At 39.5% G+C, this 24,474-nt stretch overlaps 2 protein-coding genes across 2 annotated transcripts; one reads left to right on the top strand and one right to left on the bottom strand.

Moving 5' to 3' along the window:
* Positions 1–2,061: 2,061 nt before the first annotated feature.
* Positions 2,062–5,488, top strand: cav3 (caveolin 3). Its single transcript, XM_023401733.2, has 2 exons — positions 2,062–2,322; positions 3,564–5,488. The coding sequence occupies exons 1-2, from the start codon at positions 2,206–2,208 to the stop codon at positions 3,903–3,905; spliced, it is 459 nt and encodes a 152-aa protein (XP_023257501.1). The 5' UTR covers positions 2,062–2,205; the 3' UTR covers positions 3,906–5,488.
* A 329-nt stretch (positions 5,489–5,817) lies between these two features.
* oxtra (oxytocin receptor a) lies at positions 5,818–14,982 on the bottom strand. The gene is made up of 2 exons (XM_023401731.2): positions 13,464–14,982; positions 5,818–7,963 (listed from the first exon to the last, which is right to left on the bottom strand). Exons 1-2 carry the CDS (start codon positions 14,389–14,391, stop codon positions 7,710–7,712), a joined length of 1,182 nt encoding a protein of 393 aa, XP_023257499.1. The 5' UTR covers positions 14,392–14,982; the 3' UTR covers positions 5,818–7,709.
* Positions 14,983–24,474: the final 9,492 nt, after the last annotated feature.

The following is a 24,474-nucleotide window of genomic DNA, read 5'->3' as shown; positions in this document are numbered from 1 at the left end:
GTGAGGATATCTCGATCTCTGCTGCTTCAAATCTCACAACTCTTTTTTTTTTTTTTTTTTTTTTAAATCTGTCTCTTGTGAGTCTTCTAACTTTACAGAATGGAAATAGTAAATCACTGGAGTAAAAATGACCTTATGTCTGCCAACAGTTGTCAGTCATTTTGATGCTCAGGTAAGGCTCTTACATTGCTGATTTTTGGAGGTTGCTGAAAATAACTTTGAATATTAACCCCATGAATTACATAAACATTTGTAACAATTTACTGGCCCCAGGAATTAACCAGTAAAATAAACACATCATGTATAATAAATTATAAGCAATATTTTGTATACAGTATATGTCAAGAAAAACACACTAACAACTGTTCATTAGCAAAGGAAGCGGCACCTATATTGTAAACTACCCCGAGTTACTGATACCCACTCTACTCAGTGAATTCTACTATATAAATCTAAATATAGGTGTGAGAGCCCTGCCTGTCTGTCCACATTAAATGGAAGATAAGAGCTGCTGCAATCTCAGCTTGCATTGACACCCATAGAGGCAGAGGTATGCCCAACATGACTCTATGCTGAGCTATTTTTGTCCCTCTGCCTCCATACCTAACTGGCCTCTACTCTCTCCACCACCACGCCAAGAATACTGCTGTAATTGGGCTCCCGATCACATGCGCTCTGATCCTGTTGCACCCCTCCCTCCTCGTTCCTGTCTCTGCCACCAGGGAACTGGGGCAAGGAATGCCAGACCAGGCTCTGAAGTCACGCTACCTATACTGTTCTTACAGCCCACTGATTTAGATAAATAGCAACAGAGAGCTGGGGTGCTATGAGCACTTGTACCACTTTTCATTGGGACCTCCTCCTCTTCCCCTCTTTTTGGCAGACTTTGTTTATGCAACACGCTGATATGGAAAGCTATGAGTGATAGCAACAACTGCACAGCTTAAGGAAGACTGAATCAGAGTTTTATTTTGGGGGACTATTGAATTTTATGTATTGGACCTCGCTACAGTCTATGCTACAATGCATGAGGAGGCTCAGGACCAACCTTGTGTGAATGTTTTCTATTGTGCACTATTAAAGCTGTGGTTTAAATGACTGAGTCATTTCATTGTTAAGACTGAGATTGAGAAAATAAACATGTTAATTAGAGTAAAAAAGCAAATTATATATTTTCATTTTCCTCCTTCTGAGTCCAAATGACTGAATTACATTTTCTTTCATGCCCATTGAGCTCATGTTCTATGCCATCGTTTCAACAAAGAAAAATTTCTACTTGCAAATTTAATATATTTGGTATGCAAAATAGGCAAATCTCTCCATACAAATTATCAACAAAATAATACAGGCTCAATTTTGCAATAATTACGAGCTGATAAATAAAACCAAACCATCAGTAAATAAGCACAGCATCACTACTTTACAGCTGTAGGTCTACATTGACAGTAGGTACATTATAAAATAACAAAACAACATAAAAAAAAGTATGTAATGTTGAACAGGTGTGGACATCAGAACTACACGAAGGTGACTTTGCCACCTGACTTACAGCATCAGACATTATGAAAGAGTTGATGAGTGCTGGTTCAGTGAAGTGTGTTAAACTGTAAATCATGCCTGATTATGAAAGGTCATAATTTTGAAAATCCACATTACTCAGTATAATGCTGAGGAGTACAGAAATAACAACGTAAAACCTATACTCGTGGTGACAATAGCAAATTTTTTATATACTGCATTGTTTTAGAAGTTAAGTCCAGTATTAGGGCACAAAACACTGTGTCGCAGCTAGAGCCAGAGCAGGAGGGTGTGTTTGTGCCTCACTCTGTGGTGGAAGTTCGTGCCACTGTGCAAACTCTGCCCAGTTAGCCCCACAACCCTATGTGAAATGTGACACAGCCTTGGGTTCTCCTTTAAGGCATACCTTTTCTGTCTGTGTGCACTACATTGTGTGTGTGTGTGTGTGTGTGTGTGTGTGTGTGTGTGTGTGTGTGTGTGTGTGTGTGTGTGCGTGCGCGCAGGGTGGGGGTCAGGCCTCCATTTTTACCAGGACGTCTGCAGCAGCTGTCCACTGGTATGTCAGCGGGAGCGTCACAGTGGTGATACAGGGGTTCAGAAGTGAACTGAAGCGGCTGCGTGCAGTTTGATCCAGGAAGGTTTACCCTCACTGTCTCCGGCCTGTCCAGGACCTGCAGCCCCACCACCATGGCGGATCAGTACCAGTACAACACCAACGAGGAGAAGATTGTGAAAGACAGCCACACCAAAGAGATCGACCTCATCAACAGAGACCCCAAACAGATCAATGAGGACGTGGTGAAGGTTTGTGCAGCATGGAGACAACACCCTGTGACAGAAAGGATTTTGGCTTGTGTGGAAGCATGTGGAGAAAATGCATTATGTGATTGCTCGGAAAGGAGACAGGAGAACAGGTTATTATATTGTCTGGAAACCCCCTAAATAGACCAAGAGCTATTCCTGTTGCCTGTGCAGAGCATAAAGTTTATTTTGGGAATGAGGTAGAAGAGTGTGAAACTGATACACTGTGCCACCATGTTTTATTTAGGTTATTTATACTGTGATTGTTGCCATGATATCACAACAAAACATTCTCTGTAAAAACAGGGACTGAAGGCGGCTCATGTAAACATGTTCGATGATAGTAAACCATGAGTTATGAGTTGACCATAATGTTTAGTGTCTGCATGGCTCAGTTTGGAATGATCTACAGACGTGGTCATGTCTGCTTTCAGGAAACCATCAAGACAGCGGTACTCCTAATAGTCTAAATAAGCACCGACAGTTTTAATCCGTGCAATCATTTTCGGTAACATTTCCTATACCTTTAAAATAAAGTAAATTGGATAGATCTATTGAAAGAATGCCGCTAAATGTACCAGCTGTGGACCACATCTCTTATTTCTACAGAACACTGACTGTTCCTTTGCTGAATGGGACTCCAGCCACTCATTGAAAGGATGATCTCAGGCTACTATCTCTGCAGGAAACGGACAGCAAGTCCTTACTTCCCATTCTGATCCTGTCCACTGGTCTGGAAGAAAAGCAAGCTTTTTAGATGTGCAGTGTGTTTGCTTGCCTTGATTACTGGCAAGTTAATTCACATTTTATGGCTAAGTTTCAACTGAGAATGCGGTGGCACTTCTCCAAAACACCAGGTGGTACGCACTGAAAATGGAGAGCAAATTGGACCATTGTTGCTCTCATGCATTTTATACAAGGTGAACTTTGGTTGCTAAAAAAAAAATGTGTTGGAATATAGCTTTTAGAGTGATTTGGACACTGCATTAAAACTCACTCTATAGCTTGGCTTGTATGCCACTGCATTACATTATTTTTTTATTCTATGAAGCGCAACGAATAATTGGTTTCTCTGCAAAAATCTGACCCTTATACTCTGCAGCTTTCACAAGCACAGTTGTTCCACTTGACATTGGCAAGTGCATATAACTCGAGCCCAAAGAGGTCTGCTGGAGGGAGATGGATAAAAGTGGTGTGTCCTCACGGACGTGTATTAATGAAAGCCTCTTTTAATTTCTTATTAGGTGGAGTTTGAGGACGTCATTGCAGAGCCTGACGGTACACACAGCCTGGATGGAGTGTGGAAACTCAGCTACACCACCTTCACTGTGTCCAAATACTGGTGTTACCGCATCTTGTCTGCTGTCTTCGGTATCCCTGTTGCTCTGCTCTGGGGCTTCCTGTTTGCCTGCATCTCCTTCTGCCACATCTGGGCTGTGGTTCCCTGCATCAAGAGCTGTCTGATTGAGTCACAGTGCATCAGCCGCATCTACTCTCTCTGCATCCAGACCTTCTGTGATCCATTCTTCGAAGCCCTGGGCAAGATCTTCAGCAGGGTGCGCGTAGTAATGCGCAAAGAAGTCTAAGAACTCAAACAGTAGTGTTTCTAGTATGATCGGATGAAGTGTGGTCTTTTTTTATACACCAGAAGCTCAGTCCTGGCATCTTGCTTACTTCTTGATACTCCTCCTCTTCCCTACATAACATGCTGTTCTCCACCCACCCATCCTCAAGCCCTCAGCACTGAGTCCTGACATGCCTGGTGTGCCTTTTGCCACCAGAAGCTCTGCGACAGCTGCAGCAGGCAGCGTGGTTCTTTGACAGCTCTGGCACTCCTGGAGGGCTCCGTGCTCCTCACTGAGAGAGAAGAGGGCTGCTTTCCATGGGGACGATCTGTCTCCCCTCATTAATTTGTATCACAAAAAAATCTCAGATAGTGGCTTCTCATTCACAACAAATGAAAACAACTCCCCAACACTGCTGCACCTTTGGATGATGCTGGCTGTATGCATTGCATTTAGCTATCCTTAAAGGTTATGTTGATGCTGTATGTTGCTGTGTCCAATACTGTTTTACTTTGAATTTGACACTTATATATGTAAACTTAACCTTATTAGAAAAAAACCCTAACAGAATGAAAGGAATTGAAAATGTCGAGTAGTTCTGTCCAGTAATGTCTGATTTCTTTATGTATTCAAAAAATATATTCTGATATGTTTCCCTCTTAATTTGTGATGACTCCTCAGTAACTGTGAGACTTTTTGGAGACTTGCAGATGCAGCTATGAGTGTGACGAGTGGAATATTAAATCTACGTGTTTGCATATTTCAGTCAAGTAAATGTAAACAAGTATGGATCTAACTGCTGATGGCGTCAAGTAGAGACCTCTCTGTGAGACCAATTTTAATGTTCCACAGTGTTAATTTGATGTGAAAGAAAAGTGTACCGCTCTACCTGGAGCTCCGAAAACCTCCAAGATAAGGAGTGGTAAGGGGGAAACATGGGAAAAAGGGCGTGGTCTCAGGCAAGACTCTATATTCTGTTTGTTAAACACGAGCACAATTAGGTTAACAAATTAAATACCTTATGGGGCGACATAATGTTTGCACATCCTGACATAAAAAACTTTGCTCCTACAATACATTTGCTGCTATTGTGTACCTGCAGTGTAGAAAGGAAAATTATACATGAGCTGAAACTAATTTAAAGACACTTTACAATTAACAAAACTGTCCTTAAATATGTTGCACCACTGTTTGATTGAAAGTATAGCATGTGTATTATTTCAAAATCTTTCTGAGAGGCACAGTTTACTTCAGTCAACCTGGAGGCACTGACCTGGGAACTGTGACCCACTAGAGGTTGCTGTTGTATATCTTTCATGTTCTTCTTGGTTGTGTATGAGATCCATTATTGATGGTTCAGTTTCAGTTTCACCACACACTTTTTTGTTTATAACCTCAGTTTGTTTCTTTTGGTTCATTCTATTATTCCATAAAAGTGCTAGAAAATGTACAGTTAGAGTTTATATGAGCAGAAATAACACACTGGCTTAAAGCATTATTCTGATTAATGAACTGTATTAAACAGTGTAATTAGTGAGTAAGAGTGATTGATTTGCCAGATTACGTGGTCAAAATTCATTAAAAGATATCATTAAGCGCTTCAATCACTTTCATTTGGGCAGAATGTGTGCAATAACAACCAGATGATCATTTAATCTGAATTCAAATTGTCTCCATAGATTGCACATTATATCAAAATTAATAAGACATAAAGTACATGTGTATTTTCCTAATAGCACCTGCACCATATATGCACAAGGATGATGAATCAAATGTTTTATCCTCAAAAGAAAGTCATCAGATTCAACATCAGTTAACTAATGGTGGTATGGTATTTTTGAATAAACTGAGCTTAGAAACTACAATACAGCAACAGTGAATGTAAAGAACGAATGTATTTGGTGTCACCAAAATACAGCAAATTCCCCACAAATACACCTCACAATTTTATTTGTTTATTTTCTTTTTTTACCTTCTGCAAAGGATTAATTAAACTTGTGCAATTACAGACATACTGTACAATACTGTACACATCATTGCCCTCCACAGTTATTGGCATCTTACTCATAATCTTTGATCATCAAATTTATGGCCTTTAAAAGATGTACATTACAGAATTTCTCCTGACATAAAGTTTTCCACTGGAATAAGATTGTCTTATGAAACGTCACAGTGTTAAGGTTATAACGAAAGTAAACATAACCCCCTAATTGGACATATAAAATAAAACGTGTCGCTGCTGTGGCAGTAGAGTCACTGAAGTAATTCACTGCTTAAAAAGAACCGTTTTGGAACATTAATTAATCCTGAAATCAACATTATAACAAAATTAAAGCAAAACCCATGCAATATAACAGAGTTGAATATTCCTGCAACATCTCCCCTGTGTGACATATATAATAATCCTCCTATAAAAGTGTCTGAGGCTCTAGTTTGTGGTGTAGTTGTACTTTGTTGTATTATGTATTATTACAGTGTAAGGTTGCACAGAGACAGAATATGAGGATGAGCTGAACAATAGAGCAGAAAAACAAAGTGCAAAGCTGAATCAACACCCGTCTCACAGCGTCTCAACTAAAACTGAACATTATGGACCTCACAAACACTTTTATCACAGCATATTGTGTTGTGTTGTTTTTATTGTACAGCGTTTGATTTTATTCAGGCCACTCGTCATTATTGGCAATGATTATTGATGTGCTGTAATTAAAATAACAAACCAATCACATCCCTAGACAGCTGATATTCTTGAAACATCTACAATGAACATAAAAGCAACTGGCTGAACAACAGCTTCAGACTCAATTAGACCTCCAATGAAGAATTCTGGAGCGAATTCATGGGCCAGTTTACATTTATTGTCACATCCTGCAGGATAATGCGCCGTGTCATGCAGCAATTGTAGCGTCAACGTACCTCCAGAGACATGAGTCACTTTAGTTCACTTCAGTGACCTGCACAGTCTCCAGGTCCCAAGCCAGTAATGCACTTTGGGGCTGATGCTGAACAGGATGTTCAAAGTTTCAATGTGCTGCCAGAACTTTGGAGGAACTCAGTGATGTTATTGATCCAGTGTGGACAAACATCCCTCTGGAGCACTTCCAGCAACCTTGCCAAACATTTATTCAGCCCGTTCAGGAGGTGAACAGAGTTCTAATGAGTATCAGCTAGGTGTAGATAACAACATTGTCAGAGCAGTTTTGCTGCTTTCACTCTTTATTTGTTTTTTAAACTTTTGAAAAATCTTTACCAGTGACAGCCGTGACACTTCACATCAAACAAAAGCTCAAGTGACAGTTTACATGTACACAATCCATCACAAATGTAACAAAGTGACCAACATGGTACACAATATTTACTACAGGTGAGCAATTTCCTCATAACAAAGACATACAGGATCTGCAAGCTTTGGTGGAGACAACAACTGAATCAAAAAAGGAAGTTGGCCAGGAATGTTGTTGTTGTTGTTTTTTTTTAACTTCCTCTGCCCATGTAAATACATACTGTACAGCTAAAACAAGAAACATGTACAAACTAACAGACAAAAAGATTCAGTGGATTGCTCAGCTTGGTCAATTATTATCTTTTAAGCTTTCATTAACAAAATATCGCCCCTTAATTATAATCTGTTCAACATTTTTCTATTTCACAATTCCATTTACATTTTATACTGTAATTTACTGTAAATAAAAGAATTAAAACTTTTGTTGTTATTCCTCGTCTGGGCTTGAACAGCAAGCCGCGGGTCAAGAGGTATCTGAGGGAGCCGAACTGCTGGATATTTTATGGATGACGGCATGTGGAGGGGATTGTGATGGTGAGTGATTATGTGGTGGAAGTCTGAGTGATGCTCCTCTGACTGCTAGTACTCTTAATAACAAAGGTTGAGGAGTTGCTCTTATGACTGGAGTCAAAGTCACGCTCACAGCGGCACTGGGAGGACTTGAGGTAGCGAGCGGAGCAGCAAAGAAAATTCTGCCTAAGATCCTGGAACAAATGCCCTGCGAAGCACATGTAGATCCAGGGGTTACAGCAGCTGTTGAGGCTGGCCAGCAGCATGGAGATGATGAAGGGCATGGCTACAGGAGAGGACAGAGAGAGGGAAGTTACTGTGCTGTGACAACAAAAATGGAAGATTTATACTGTCAACCGAGGAAATAGTTTTCTCTTGTGTAAGTGGCTGGCTGAAAGTTAATTTACTTCCATTCTTAAAAAGTTCAGTGACAATGACAATTTATTAATATGAGTTTGTACACACAGGTTTTGTTTTGGGATTATTTACATCTTTATGCCAATGCTTTTTAGCCATGCTAGCAATGTGGCTGTAGATATGGAAATGGTCAGTCCACCACTTTTTTCCAGACTGAATTTTTTTTTCTCAAACTGCTGAATGAATTACCATGAAATTTACTACAAAAATTCATGTCCCATTTTCATCAAGCAAAATATTAGTCAATTTTAAATTGTCCAGCACTTACAGCTTCCTGACACTTTGTGTTTAGAGCTAATTAGCAAATGCTAATTAATTAGCAACTGCTAATTAGCTCTAATACACTAAACTAAGATGGCTAAGATGGTTTTACATCAACATCAGCAGGTTAATACTTAAATTATGAGCACGTTAGCATGCTAACATGTAGCCTCACAGAGCTGCTAGTATGGCTGTATTCCCTTTACTCATTTGCTATTTTTCTGTCAATGTACAATCATTTCAATTAGAAGTTTCAAGCTAACATACAGTTATGACTGTATGTTGGCTGGAGGAATTCTCAGTCCTTGAACTCACAAGGCAAACAACTTGATACCTTTGATGAAACTCTTTGTGCCAATGCATTTCAGAGCTTTGAGGAAGCTTGCGCTACTTGCACCACAAGGGTGAGAACACAGACAAATTGAAATGGTGACCTGTTCAAACAAGCAATAAAGAACTGATTTTGTCAAACGAAGAGCAGGACAAGTGGAAATGTTCCTCACACACTGTGGTGATACATCATGGCAAGTAACTCGCTGTAGCACGTTAGATGACATTTACGCTATGTCAACTCCACCATCCAACTTACATTTGGCAAATGAGCTTTGGATTCATGCAATTGGTTTGTATCCTGTATTTAACCTCTTCTTACTGATTGCTAATCTTTCTTTCAGCCTGTCTGCGCTCAATCGCGCTATTCTCATGTCGTCTCTAATGACGGTCCCTAAGCTCTAACGAAAATTGTTCAGCGTAAATGATCTCTGGAAGGGCACAAAAGTCACAGACATGATTAATAAGAACTGATCAACTGCTATTAAGGGTTTGATTTATGAGAGTAAAACATGAGTTTAACTGAGTGTATATCATTCACTTACCCTTCTACTGCAGTGTCATAGGTTTTATAATTTGCTTTTTAGTGAGTACTGCAATGTGATGCTTCAGATGAACATATGAAAATGGTAGAAGAATGTATTACGTACAGAACAAATTTGCAGGAAAAGGCAAATTTATAAAAACTATTCTGCAGAAAGGCAGGGGGAAAAGCAATTTGTGAATTACACAAACTTTGCATGCATCAGTTTCCTTGAATATAGATTAGGGAGTAACGCACTTCATTGAAGACAATGCAAAAGACCAGATGGTGGTTATCAAGCATTTTTATCAGGGTAAATGAGAGCACAGCCTGGGTCTAATTTGAATAACATTGGGAACTATCATGAAAAAGTCTTCACTGAATTAACTCACAGTGTCTTCCACAAGGGAATGATAAATCACACAGCCAATGAAAAGGCAGGATAGTCATCCCCGGGGTGGTACATCTGTCTGACTGTCAGAGCTGATACTGGCTAGTCCAAAAGACTCTTCAGCAATTCATTAATGAGAATTTTACATGAAATGATATGATATGATTAATAAGTAAATTATTAATTTATGATTAAGTAAAACTGTTTTGAAAGATCTTTCCATATTACACTGTTTTGTTTGTGAAGACACTATATAGAAACTGACCTTTAAATTTTTTTTTACACTTTTAGATTGAACAGTGGACTTTGTGTCTGTCAAGCACTTAATGCAAATCAATAGTACTGTGAGCGTGAGTCGGTGTCCGAGAGCACCAGGCTCAGCAGGGGAAGATGTTTGTGTTCAACAGATTTTTTTTGGGAGTTTTTGTGAGTGTCTGAGTCAGGGTTTAACCTTCAGGTGTTTTTGTCCTCTACATAATGAAATCTGTCTGGCTGTTAAATGTGAAATCACACACGGCGCCGATGTCCCTCTGACAAAGCTTAGAGGAACGGGGTATTTAACCATCTTCTGACATTTCCAAAAATCGTATTGATAAGCCTAATGAGGTGCTAAAGATGGAAAACTTCTCTGAAATTCAAGCTGCAAGATGTAATGAATCAATCTCAGTCGTTTTTACGAGGAACCTGGAGGTATGATGCACTTTGGTGCTTTGTTCATGCACTTTAAAAATGAGTGATTGGCTTGATGACAACATTGTATCTAAAGGTCGAAATTTCATAGACCAAAAGGATGTGGGTAAGCTACTACATCACTGGTCCAATGTTGGTTGAAGTTGGTTAAAGGAGTACTTTGACATTTTTTTGACAAGAGTTAGATGAGAAGAATGACGGCATACATGATGCCACAGTCAGTTGCCAGTTATCTTAGCTTAGCATAGAGACTGAAAACAGATAGCCTGGCTCTGCATACCAGCACATCTAAAGCTCTCTGATTAACATGTTATATCTCATTTGTTTGATTCATACAAAAGCCGAAGTGTAAAAACAAAAATGTGCTGTTTTTAGGGGGGGTTGTGGGCTGGACTTTTTCAGGTAACTAGCGGAAAGCCAAGGAGGTTACAGGTCCTGACCAAGAAATAGTCTGGGCAAAGCCTGAAATGTCTTTGACCGGAACCAGGCTAGATGTTTCATGTGTTTATGCTAAGTTAAGTAACCAGCTGCTGGCTGGTGCTTCATAAAAACAGTACAGCAGACAGATTTGTATCAATATTCTTATCTAACTCGCAACAACGAAAAGAATAAGCATATTTCCCAAATGTCAAACTATGAACTTGAACAAATTATGCATCTGGTAGTCCTGGGGGATTTCTGACTCATTCATAGCAAAGGACATGATTGCTTTAGCAATGAGACAGGGTGGAGCAAGTGCAGGAGTCTGCGTGTAGAATCAGCATCCTGTCTCTGCTAAGAGTGGCCTTTTAAAGTCACACAGCAATGTTTTATGTTGTAAATCACCATTTATCTTGAAGATTTGTTTATAAGGTGCGTTGCAGAGGAAACCATGGCAATAATAATCCATGATGATGCCAATCACGCAGAAACATACAGTAACAATAGACTTTCTTCTTCACCATAGAAAAAAAACATTAAGAAGTGGAAAGAAAAATCAGTATGCAGGACTGTTTTATGAAAGTCTCACATAACATATTATGGATATATTCCATGGTAAAATAAAAAAAAGAAAAAGAAAAGTGTAACGTGGCCAATGTATGATTATCTGTATTTGAGGCTTGTTACCTAAATATTTGTCCTCAGTCTGCAGGTTACCTGTCATAGGCATTGATAAGCATTAATAATCAGTTTTACTTTGTATGGTCCTCACTGATAATCTTTCACTGCAGTACAAACTGTTTTAAAAGGCACAGCCTGTGATTACCGGCACCCACACAATCAACATTTAAAACAAATGATTAAAACCTGTTTTCACCTCCAAATTGGCAATTTACATCTACAGAATCTGGCCTATTAAACGTATGTTTTCTGAAACTGTAAATGGTTTGTTTACGTTTAGTTCATGAATGTTTGAAAAACATTTTTGCAGCATGATCAAAGAGCTTCCTGCTCTAAGCTTTTTGCTCTGGGCTCATTTTTGCTGAGTATTACTCTAATGGACACTTTATCTCCACAGACACAGGTGACACTCCAGTCTATCTTTTGTACACAAACACGGGCACGTGTCACTGCCAATTCTGGCCTTTCTGAGTGCTGCTCACGTGGAAGAAAGCCATGAGACATCAGCACTCATCCAGGCTCTGCAACAGAAAATGAATTAATCACTTTCTTTTCCATTCACAGGATGAAGCACTTTTTCTGCTCTTATCTTGCTCCTCTAACTTTAACTATCGTTAGGAGATGTACCTTCAGAGCCCATCGCTGTTGTTTAATCAGTGCATCAGGCATATGGCTCCTCAGTGTTGAAAAATTGGCTGACAGCTAAGTGTATTGTGCGGCTGTTTAGCTTCCAAAGTGTAAATAGCTTGTGCGAACAACACAGCTTGAGGAGAATGACAGCTACTCGCAATCAGTCAGCTGGAACCTTTTACACAAACCCACAGAAGCAAAGAGAAGAACTGAGGCCTGCAACACCAAAATCTGTTCACTCTCTTCTCACCAAGAAACTTCCTGACATTATTGTCTTATTTTTAGCATCCATACTATTTGCTTTATTTCAGTCTGTTTTTGTCAGAGGAACTACTATTTACACCACAATTATAAGTGATGGAGACTGTTTGAAAAACAAGTTTTGTGTTGTCTTTGGAGAAATAGAGACACAGACATTATTCCTCGAATAAGTGGCTCTAATTAGATTTACATTTTCGAGTAGAACAAAAGTTCCCAACAAACAGACACATTATAGCTGTCAAATTAAACAGGGTAACACATATTTGTGACTTCTCTACCCAAATGTAATGAAAAAATGAAAACACCACAGAGGGCAGTCTTTCAAATGTGCAAATGCATTGTGAAGTCAAATCGGTACATTTGCGGTTATTTGGGTGTGGCCACGGCCCAGCAAGTCGATCGATGTAACATGCACATAGTAGATGGCCGCTTAGTGGCCTATCGTGGTTAAATGTCAAAGACACACTCCAACGTGCCTCACAGGCACAAATAAGAGCTGCTTGGCGCGCGGTGGCGCACGCTAATTAGATTAATGATTAACCGTCAGTTGGTCTCTGCAGCGTCAGGAAGGTCAGAGGAACACTTGGAAATCTGGAACTTGGAATCCTGTTTGCAGCTTTTTTTTTTCCACTCAGTAATTTTTTTTCGGACCACACAGCGAGTGTGTATCAGTCAGTTTTGAAATGACAGTTTGTTGTAATAATGTTTCTCATTTTGCTGGTGAGGCCACAGGGATCATGGACTGTGTCTATAAACTGTGTGAATGCTGTAAGGATAATTTTTTCGTTAAAATTGCTAAATTCTAAGGGAGAAATATCAGAAAAAAAACCGCATTCAACTATTCACCGATGAAAATGTAAAACTAAGGAAATGTGGAAAACAGAGTAAACACGGCTCAAAATAGTGTTTTAGTTGCCTCAGTTTACTGAAAGTGGATGATCAAGCGCTCGCATCCTCGCGCGTAAAGAGCACTGATGCGCACAGCTAGAATGATGAGACAGCCTACATTAGAACATTTCCAAACCTTTTCACCCTTTAAAATTGTCACGAACACATAGTGTTAAAGGAAGGGGTCGAAAACTATAAGTATGTTAAGTGTGTGAATTATTATGAATATATTATGAGCACATCAGCCTTTGCGCACTGGCGCGCACTCGGTGTCATATTTAAAATTCAACCTACCCTCACGAGGCGCTGCTGGATCCCACGCAGACCACATCTGAACAGAGAAAAAGGGGGTCCAGCAGACGATATAAGCCAGGACGATGACAAAAGTCATTTTCACAGTGGTTATCTTCGCCTTGGAGATTAGTTTAACGCTGCTCACGCGGGCCAGTGTGTTGCCTTTGGAGGTTTTGGGCGTCAGGCTTATACACTGCTCCCGCCTGGTTTTCAGTTTAAAGTTTTGCCATATTTTGAAGCTTATCAAACCATAGCAGATGCTCAGTATGGCCACTGGAATGATATATATGGTGAGGCTGATCCATGTGATATAAGCTTTGGCTCCCCAAGGCTTCACGAAGTCGCCCCAGCAGTCATACACTCCTGATCCGGCCGAGCCAACCTCTGTCAGGGAAAAGATAAACATCTGCGGGATACTGAAGAGCAGGCTCAGGACCCAGGAAAATATGACATAGAAACGGTCTTTTCTTCTGTGCAAAGAACGAAGGGGCTGACAAATTGCCAAACACCTGTCTACGGACATCAGAACTAACATGTAAGTGGACGCGAACATCCCAACGACCTGCAGGTATTTCACCAATCTGCACAAAATGTCCGGTCCATAGAAGCGAAATGTAATGTCCCAGATAAGTTGAGGGAGAACTTGAAATATGGCTACGACTAGATCGGCGATGCTCAGGTGCTTCATGAAGTAATACATACGGGACTGGCTGTGTTTGGTGGTGTGGATGGCCAGCAGGACGCACAGGTTCCCCGCCAGCGCCAGAAACAGCACCAAGGCGAGCACAGTCACCTCCACCTTCGCTACCTCCTCATTCCGCTTCAGAGGATTCGTCTGATTCGACCCACCGGTACCGTTAAGGAGACTTGAGTTCCTCCAGGATTCGTTGATTTGCCAAAAGTCACTTTCATTAGAAATACTTTCCATTGCCGCAGTCTTGTCCCTCTGCAGATGCGTCAGAGTTGTGCAGTCATGCAATGGCTGGAAGGGGCTCCTGGGGGGTCTTAAGTGATAAACTCTTCCCCGTGTCCTCACAGGTGACAAGACGAAGGATGAGATATGACGAGGCTCAAAACACGTTTCTTCAGTGATAAAAAAAAAAAAGGATTCACTTTTTGTTGAACCTCAATCACCCATGCTTTCTAAAGCCAGAAGACGCATGAGTCCACAGAGGAGAAAATGCTTCTCGTTCTCTAAACAATATGAAGCATTTGATAAAATGTGGGCCCTAGAAAAAAAGTAAACCTAAGGTGCAGAAAGCTTCAGTGAGGACACACAAAACAGCAAAACTAGGGTCTAAAATACGCGATTTGTGCTACTGGTCAAAGGCAAGTCTCCAAAATCATAGTCTGGGTAAATCCAAATAATTAGCAGGGTTCTGGTCGAGCAAAAAATATATGTTTGCCTTCAAAATCAAAATCAAAATCTGAAAATGAAACAATCAAAATGAAAAGAAGATGCTGCGGAGGCTTAAAGCCCCATCATCATCTCTGGTAAGAGTCGGAATGGCCAGAGCTACAGCACCTAAGACTCTGTTGTATCGGTCCCCACTCCAGTAATAACACTAAATAGTCTTACCCATGACCACCCCTAGGTGGCGATGTGAGCCATTCATCAAAAACCTCCCTTTCCTGCTCTGCAGCTCAGAGCCTCAGCCCTCCTTAGAGCATGAACCCCCAGATCTGCCGTGAATCTCATTTTATGAGCAGCCAACCTCATCTGAGAAGATTGTTGCTGTCAGATATGACATGATGTACATTTACAAAGCTGCACACAGTGATGGAGAGAAGACCCCGGCTGCACTGTGAAGCCTGTGATGAAATCTGGGGAGCAAATGACACTCAACATTTTTTTTCTGGAGGATTGCAGTAGTTCTGGAGGAACTCTAAACTCAGTATGTTTTGAACAAAGTTTAAATAATTAAATATTGCAGGCACAATTAAAACTAATTATTAAGGGGATGTGCATGAAAAGCACACAAACATAGTTTCTCGTGAAAATGCATGATCAGTTTTTATAACTCCTAAGGAACAAAAAACGGACAGATCAAAGAACATCAGGAAACTGTTCTTTTCTAAACTACTATTAAAATTAAAAGCGCTCAATAGTGGATGTGATCAAAGCAACACTGAAGCTCATTTAGCGATTGTGAAAGAGAGGATGTGTTTGTTGGCACATAAAGTATTTGAGCCATAAGCTTTTCCAGGAGAGGCAGACCAAAGAAAGCCCTGCACACATGTCCCTAGAAAATCACCCTTGGTGCTGTCAGCATATCTTTTTTATGGTCCATATCAAATGGCATCTTAGACTTGATTCATCACTCAGTCGTTTAAAGCTCTGGAAAAATCTTACTGAGCTACAGAGGATTCAGGCAAAGTGTCCAAGTTGACAAGAATGACACATTCATTTTCAAAACAGTCCATTATATTGTACTGATGATCATCAGGTTATTATAAAAGACAACAAGTGGCAATGATTAACCGCTACCCTCCTACACATGGGAAAGAATGAACAACCATATGAAGTCGAAATTTTATTGGCAGTGGTGTGTGATGACTATGTTAAAGTCCATCTGCTACATTCCAGTGATTCCTGTGAACACACATTTCTTCCCTCTGTCCGTTTGTGCAGTGGAGGTGCACTGCTGCTCCTCTGGAATTCAGGGATTTAAATTGCAATAGTGATTATTATTACTTAATGGATGGGGGTGATTGTGTAACACGCGATAAGAGTTTCAAGAGCATGAAAACTTGAATGGACGAAACTGGACATGGACAAATAACAAGGAGCGCGAGTATGAAGAAAAACTAACCTCCATGCTTGTCAGTTCTGCTGCTTCCCTGTGGCACAGAAATGATATACACCATAAAATATGTAACACCACGCACTTTGTAGATGATGACTATTAGTAAATAGGTGTGTTGCAATATACCGGTATTGATAACCGAGATATTTATAAAATGAAATATTGATATTGTGCTAATAATAATATAATAAATATATAAACATATGAACGCCGCGGCAGATGTATTGTGGATCTTTTGTTTATCAGTTCACCTGGTTGCCTTTTCACTTTCTAATCTATTAAGTGTCTACATATTGCGATATATAATTATCTTTTGACAATACTTGTGTAGTGAGAATCTGATATCCTGACAGCCCTAAGTGCTTAAACTATATACTCATTCACTTTTTCATGCTTGTAAATTTAGGAAAATGGCAGAGCAGTTAGAAGTATTTAAAAGTGGGATTTGTCTGCTACCGTGTAGCTCTTTAAATTTCCAAGAACACCGAGTCACAAACCCGGTGGGAAAAGGCCTCTGGTCACATCTATGCCAGAGAGTCATTCTCCCATTTTGTGGCTTTGGGTTTGGAAAATGATAGATCCACTGGAATTTCAAAGCAGTAACATGAAGACTGCAGATGATGAAACACTGACTGGAAAGTAAGAAGACAAGGAAAAAGAAGAATAATGAGACATTACAGCTAATGATGTGACTTGTGAACTTGTCCATCACGTGTTGAAGTTAAATGTCGGAACTCATACTTAAAAGTCATTATAGTATCATTACAGTGTTCCAAGTTGAACCACTGGCTCTTACCATTACTTCTGTAGTTTGAGGGCAACTTCCTGGTAACTGGCTTTAAATTGGCTGCAGGAGTTGATGAGGAGCACCTGAACACAGCTCCAAATCAGGTCTGCATGAGGATAATGTTAAACCCTTTTTATTTGTGGAAGAAGTGGAGGTTCAACCTGGTCTCCAGCCCCCGAATCATGGTACAGGTATAGCTTCAGATTAGGGTGTCCTATAGTGCATTCAATAAACGCCCAGCATTTGATCTTTGAAGCTTTGGTCAGCTTTAGTGAAGGACAAGAACTATCCAAACGGTGCCGCTGATGGATGGAACTTCTTGTGGAGTATTGTGAATTCAGGTGAACAGGTAAACAGCATGAGGTCTGGATTGAAGTTTCTGCTGACGGATTAAAGGGATAGAAAACTGCGACAGTCGAGAAGGGTTTTGGAAGACAGGAAATCAGAGAGAAGTCCAGGTTCCTTGCGGTGTGAGCATGAACTATCACTGATCACTGAGTGAAAGTAAAACAAAATCACAGATGGAAAAAACAATGATTGAGGATTTCCTGATATTAATGACATTGCCGGAGTAAATCTTCAATAACTATTCCGAGGGATTTATATAATATCAGGCCCAGTTCAGAGTGATGAAGGAGAAGATGGTAAATTAAAATCTGCAGACATGTAATGTTATAATTTAAAATGACTCCAGTGAACATCAAAAAGTCAGCAATTTGGGAGCGTACTCATGGCAGACTGGTCTGAGGTGGTTACCACACTGTGTAATCACCCTGGTTCGATTCCAGCTGCAGACATTCGTTACACTTCATCCCTGCTGCTCTCGCTCCACATTTGCTGTCTGTCCCGACTGTCGGTACTGGCAAATAAAGATGAAAAGGCAACAATTTGGATTGTATTACTCACCATATAACAATTAATACTATATACCTTGTATGTTCTTATACTATATCATAGTGTTCTCCTCCATTTCTATATACTTGTATAGTGTTTATTACAAATATTGCACGTATACTGCGTATGACATTAGATGCTTTGTTATATTATCGTGTACATAAGTATATAGAGAGTTTAAATATCATGGCACCAGAGTAACACTAGCTTACTCAACTTATTTTGCAGAAATACTTAAATAATAATTCATTTAAATAGATATTGTATGTAATTTCTCTAATTTCTTATTTATTTATTTATTTCATTTTAATAGGCCTTTAACTGCTGTCTTACCTCTTAGCCTCAGTGCTGCTGAAACATGTGAACTTGCACTCAAATATCAATAAAGTCTTATAGTATCTCACCTTATATGTTTAAATACAAAATGTATGATGGAAGACCTCCTCTTGCAAGCAACTAATATTTAAATAACACACACCATGAACCGATGTCAGTGAGAGTTTTTTAGGGAAAGTTCCTGTGAGCTGACAGATGTTTGCTGTTTGTCCAGTCATGCAGCTGATATGGCACTGGGACTGCTGCATCCAGCTTTATTAAAATTAATCAATTTGGTCTTCACTTCTCCATCTGCTGAGACCTGTGCAGCATATGTAGCCCATCCCCCCCAACTGATTCCAGTGGCTCAGCAGTTCTCTGCACCATTCCCACAGATACCGGGCTTTGAGTTGACAGATCTAATTAGAGACGAGGTTCAGGCCCAAGCTCCTGATGAAGTAAGATACAAAGGATCTGCACGCTAATACTTTTGGCTCCTGCTGCTTATGTAGTCACTCAGTACATGAAATTCTCAGCCTCTGAGTGATCTTGTGTCATGAGGTGCACATAAGACGTAGACTAATGCACTGTGAGGTGCTGGATGCTGTCACTCCTGGCACAGCGGTGCATGATATATTCTACATGCTAATGTCACTTGAAGCACTACGATGTGCTATTAGCTTCACAGAGGAGACGGTGTTGGTGTTATCTGAGATTATAGCCACATGTTTCAGAGGTTTGCAAGTTTAAAGTGACACATGTGACTTTTGAAAGCAGAAATAAGTTTAACGAGCAGTAAATCACACACTTGCTCATTTTAACACACTCTATTACAGCCTTACCTGGTCTGGTATGACCAGTAGCTTGTGATGGCTAATGTTAGCTAATGCTAGCAAACTTTTGATCGATATTGCTGGATAACTTTCATTAGTGAGTCAGATTGCATGTGCTGCTGTAGCTACATTTTAGCATTTCTATGTTAGCACTGGCCTATTATCGTGACTTGTGACCAAAGTGGCTGCTGTGCAGCAAAAGTTAGATAGTCTTGCTTAAAAGATTTGAGTGTAAACAAGTGACGTTCAGTCATACATCACACCAGCTCGAGACATATCTCACTCAAGCATAGAGTTGCAAGAGTTGCAAATGTATTGCAAACGTGTTAGACAATAATGCATTCAGAGCTCTTCAGGTGGGCCTCACTCAGAGAATGCCCTGTTTCATTACAGGAGCTTCCTGAGTTCCTGTTTGGGATTTCTTTCTTTTTTAAAGTCAGGATCTAAGACAGCTGCTTCCAAAACAATAACAGGATAAGCCCTCCTGTGGTGCGCCTGGAGAAGTTGCTTATAACCTATGTGGCTTTGCCCACACTGAAGGGCATTTACAGGAAGTGGCATTGGATCTTGAATGAAAATAAAACAAACAACTCAACAATACCAAAATACCTCATGCCTGTTTTATGTTTGTGGGACAGAACAAACGTTTGAGCCAATGTAGCCACCCATAAATCATATTTGGCCTAATGGAAAAAAAACCAAAACTGATAATACATGGATGGGTACAGATGACTCATGCCACAAAGGGGCAAAAACTGGAAAATTGCGCGAACATAGTGGTAAGAGATGTGTTATTGTAATTCACTTTTCATTGCAGGCTATGGTGATGTCAAATAAACGTAATTGGGTTCTCCACATTTCCAAAGCCAGAGTTTATAAAAGCAGGGACTTATCACACTTAATGAACAGTAAAATATATTCCTCTTCCTGGTGCCTTTATTGGTGTGATAAATCAAGGCTGTCATCACTATGAATAATACTTCATCTATTATATTCCCCTTTCCTTTATATATGCCAATCTATTGACAATTCTGGACAATGACTTCAAGCAAAAAAGCAGAGTACACTCACAGATTTACAGATAAGTTCTCTGAATGTCAACTTGGTGAGTGATAATCTTGTATCTTATTCTGCAGCCACTATACATTTTTAGATAATTTGACAAAGCATCAGACATTTTGGGGCAGTGGCATTATGTAATAGTTGAACCTCGCACTCAGTATTTGTATCAATGTTATTTCGGCTAATATTTTCTGTCTTTTTTATTATTATCATTATTAACATTATTATTATTGGGCATTTATATGCCTTTATTTGATAGGGACAGTGAAGACAGACAGCCAAGAGCATTTATGCCCATGTGATATGCGCCCTAATCACTCAGCTATCAGGTTACAATGATATTGTCTGTTTTGATATCCTCTGTGTTTGCTACATTACAAAAGCCCACAGAATGATAAGAGATACTTGGTTATTGGACTTTAAATTTTATCAAGACAAGCACACTTAGCACAGAGCTGTACGTGAGGGAGGATAATCAGAGCTCTTTGAAATGCCGGTAGCTCCCTTCTCGTGGACCATTACTTCCAGAAATACCAGTTAGCTGCTGGTCATTGGACTGTTATCCTGTGTGTGTGTGTGTGTGTTTGTGTGTGTGTGTGTTCGTGTGGAAGGTGAGCTCTGAGGTTTTTTAGTTTATTGCACTATTACATATACCTGAAAAGCCGCATCCCTGGCTCTAATATCTGTCCAGCAGTACGCCTGTGACTCTTACTTCAAATGTAATTCATGTCAGATTATTCCTGCCATCAACCACAAAGTCACAGTGATTTCAAAAAGCACTTGGAAAACTGCCATCAGTAAGCCCAACGTGCTCATGTCTGGAGAACGTGCCTGTGCATTTTAAAGATTTTAAATTAAGTGAGTTTGTGCCGCTTTCTCCAACAATGATAAAGCTGAAAGGATTCAAACTCATTGATATCTTGTATGTACAACTAAGTCTACAAGCAAAAATACAATACGAAAATAAAATAACTAGATAATAAGTTTACACACCATAAAACCACACCACCTTTTGTGGGACATCTGCAACCTTGACGACAGAGTCAGCTGAGCTCTGTGGTAACGTGGCACAGTTCTAAAAAATGAGTTTCCCAATGTTTAACTTTATATACACGAGATTTCTCCAATAATTTTCACTACTGCTTTGGATTATGGCCCAGAATGGAGAGCATAACTCCTCCCAACTGACCGTGCAATTCTCTATGATATAAATAATGTTAGAATACTAGAATATGTACCCGGTAGCCTACTTAACAATATTGACAGTATAAGTTCCCCCTGACTGCCACATTGTTTCTCAGTGGGTCATAGTGTACTGTGTAAGAACAAATAAGTACCCTACAGTATAAATGATGTTACTGTACCCTCATGAATGTATTGGTACAGCATGAACTGGTACATCGTAATATCATACATCACCTAATTTTCCTCCATTTTGTGCACATGCTATATGCCCATGTATTTTTATATTACAGGCTTATGTTTTCAAAATTTTGCTTGGAGGGTAATCACCTGATAAATGTAAAAAAAACCCAAAACATATATGTTGTGAAATATCAATGAAACGGATTTAGTTTTGCTTTATTTTAACTGGTTTAACTGCTCAAATATGAAACAAATAGGGGATTGCACCCTATGGTCATCTCGAATTTGGAGTCACGGTTGTGAAGCCTGCCAGCAGGAAGATCCACAAACAGCTGGTCATTTCAAAAATCATTTTCTGTGGTGAGTTGGGTTTCAGAGGCTCAAACATCCAAACATAAACTATACAACTGTTTTGAAAAACAATATCGTTTTGCATAACTATTGTGCAAAACAATAGTAAAGACAATGTCTATCAGAAACAAAACAATATCGTTCCAAAACCTTTCCTGTTCTGTTCACCTCACTGATAAACATAAGGAGGGATGTTTTTATGTTTTTGTTTGTTTGGTTTTTTTTTTTGACAGACAAATCTATGTTGTGGGGCACGGCTAGTTTCCCATTATTATTGCGAGCTGTATGTCTGCTGGCTTACATGTGTATTTAATAAAATAGACCATATGAAGTCACACACTGAAATACAAAGAGAACTGTCAAAGAGAAGTGAAATATGAACATCTTTCAGCTGCATATTATAGCCCTCTGACTTTGTTACAGAAGAATCATTTGAAGATGATTTTTAGTGGCAAATATCTATTATTCTGACTGTACAACTCAACTATAAGCTGCATTAATGGATGGATTTTTTGGCCACTTGATTACAGCAGAATAAACGCAACACTGACACTGACATATTATCGCCTGTAAAGTACTACTGGCATGTTAGCAAGTCCGTTTACATATTTAGCAGACACGAAGCAACATTAGCATTAATTTGGAGTTGTGTTTTTGGCAGCTTGATAAACATGGGTCCAACATTGTCTTGCTTTTTAGCTCTGGTTTGGGTTAGGTCTTCGATTTGGGTCCTAAAATAAAAACTATTCGGTAAAACACACTAACATGCATCGTAGAGCAGTGGGAAAAACTGCAGAGCTGGGTGATCATTCTCAGTGACCTCGTCACTATGAGCAACCGACTTTATCAGTTGTTAATATGAAATTTTTGATTGCCTTTAACAATAAATGTTGTTTACATACAGTAGGTATATGAACACATTGTGCGACCATCACTGTACCTTTCTGAAAAAGTACTTTTATAAATTAATATCTGACAGCAGTCTTTGTTTATAGGTAAGGAACAATAAACAGACTGTTTAAATATGCCAGATAAGAGACTGGAGCGTTTATAGTCCAGCACGTGTGCATGTACTGCATGTTATATTACACATTTCAAAGATAGATCGCAATCAAATGAAGTGTATTCACATACAAACGAATGACTTCAGATTTAGGGGGAAATAAAGGGGATTTTTTTGTATCATATTTACGCTGATGGTTATGTATCTGTCCAACAAAGAGTTTGTTCCTACACCTATTTCTCCAGGTTTGCAACTTCATGCTTCAACAGTCATCTGAATATAATAAAATTATTGTTAGACAGTGGGTGACAATCATGAAAGTGAACTTCTGCTCATGATCCTGTCCAACACCAAAGAGTATGGACTCAGGGGTTAATAATCCAATTTAGTTGAAACAAAACATAATCCTCTTAGCAAGTGAAATTTAGCTTATTAGTCAGTCCTCTATCACCCCATTAAGATGAAGATTGAGGATTATACTCACTCTGCATTAGTGTTACATTTTCCCCATAGCCCAGATGAGAAAATACAAAGCATAAAGGGGCTCAAAAAAATTCCACCTCTAATATAAATAGAAATAGCTTGAGTCAGCTCATGAGGATTAAAAGGCTTTTCGTTTGTTTTTTGTTTTGTTTTGTTTTGTTTTTTTTCCTGATAAATAAAAATGTCACTGTTCAATGTGCATGCTCAACAACATGACTGTCTTCAAGAACCAAAAACACCAAGGCTTTGGAAAAAAAAAAAAAAAACATCATCCACGTCTCAAGTTGTTAGTATCGCCATACCAACAACCTGTGATTGACAGTTCTGTCACTCACTCTTTATGCATGTACAGTAACATTCATTTACTGATTGAGTAACAAAATCTTTGCAAGGCTATACCTGCCAGCTGTTGGAAATACTCTTGTGGCTGTTAACAGCAACAGAGAAAAAAAGGAAACCACGATCTTTATCATGTGCAGGATTATTAATAGACAGATGTTAATATCAATTTATGTCATTATTAGCGAGGATCATTAGCGGGCTGATCTGCTACTAGCCAATCTCTGAGGTTTGTGTAAAAGGTACTGATGGCTGCATAGCTAAATGATATTGTGCTAAAATGTGGTAAAGCTTCATGTCCCAGGCAAAAAGTCACCAGCTGATGATTCATTTAGAAGATTAACATGTTTCTTCCTGCAATAAGGAGTTTTTTCCAAGTGCTTGCTAATTGAGGGAAATGTTGGGTTTCTTTCTATAATATTGTTGACAAGTGTGGAGACTTCAGCTCCTGTGGCTCTATGAGCATAGTAATCCTTCCAGAGAACACTGCTGCTTTGGTGCTTTCCGTCACAGATTTCCAGTTAGAGGAGCCTGTTTCAGTGAGGGCTTTGCCGGCATTAGCACATGTTAAAGTACTAGACTTCTGTATGGAAAACAAAAGGCAGCATGAGTAACTACTGAATATTCCAGCCTTTCCTGTTCCATTAAACCAGCTTCTGCTAAACAAGTTATTTTTGGGTATTATTAAATATCTGAATAGGGCAGGATTGTAGGTGCACCTGGGCCGGCTCCTCTATCCTGAGATTGACAGGAGTAGTCCAGGGTGGGTGGG

Source organism: Seriola lalandi, unplaced genomic scaffold (genome assembly GCF_002814215.2).
Source record: "Seriola lalandi dorsalis isolate HSWRI2012SDOR001 ecotype SW California unplaced genomic scaffold, Sedor1 jcf7180002053737, whole genome shotgun sequence".
NCBI lineage: Eukaryota > Metazoa > Chordata > Actinopteri > Carangiformes > Carangidae > Seriola > Seriola lalandi.
Note: the sequence above shows the minus strand (reverse complement) of the source record. Positions and strands in the feature narration are given on the sequence as shown.

Bases quoted from the DNA above. Each gene is read 5' to 3' on its own strand.
- cav3 (XM_023401733.2), top strand. From the start codon at position 2,206: ATGGCGGATCAGTACCAGTACAACACCAACGAGGAGAAGATTGTGAAA. The intron at 2,323-3,563 runs GTTTGTGCAGCA...ATTTCTTATTAG, and splicing joins TCAATGAGGACGTGGTGAAG to GTGGAGTTTGAGGACGTCAT.
- oxtra (XM_023401731.2), bottom strand. From the start codon at position 14,391: ATGGAAAGTATTTCTAATGAAAGTGACTTTTGGCAAATCAACGAATCC. The intron at 7,964-13,463 runs GTAGGTTGAATT...CCTCTCCTGTAG, and splicing joins TCCAGCAGCGCCTCGTGAGG to CCATGCCCTTCATCATCTCC.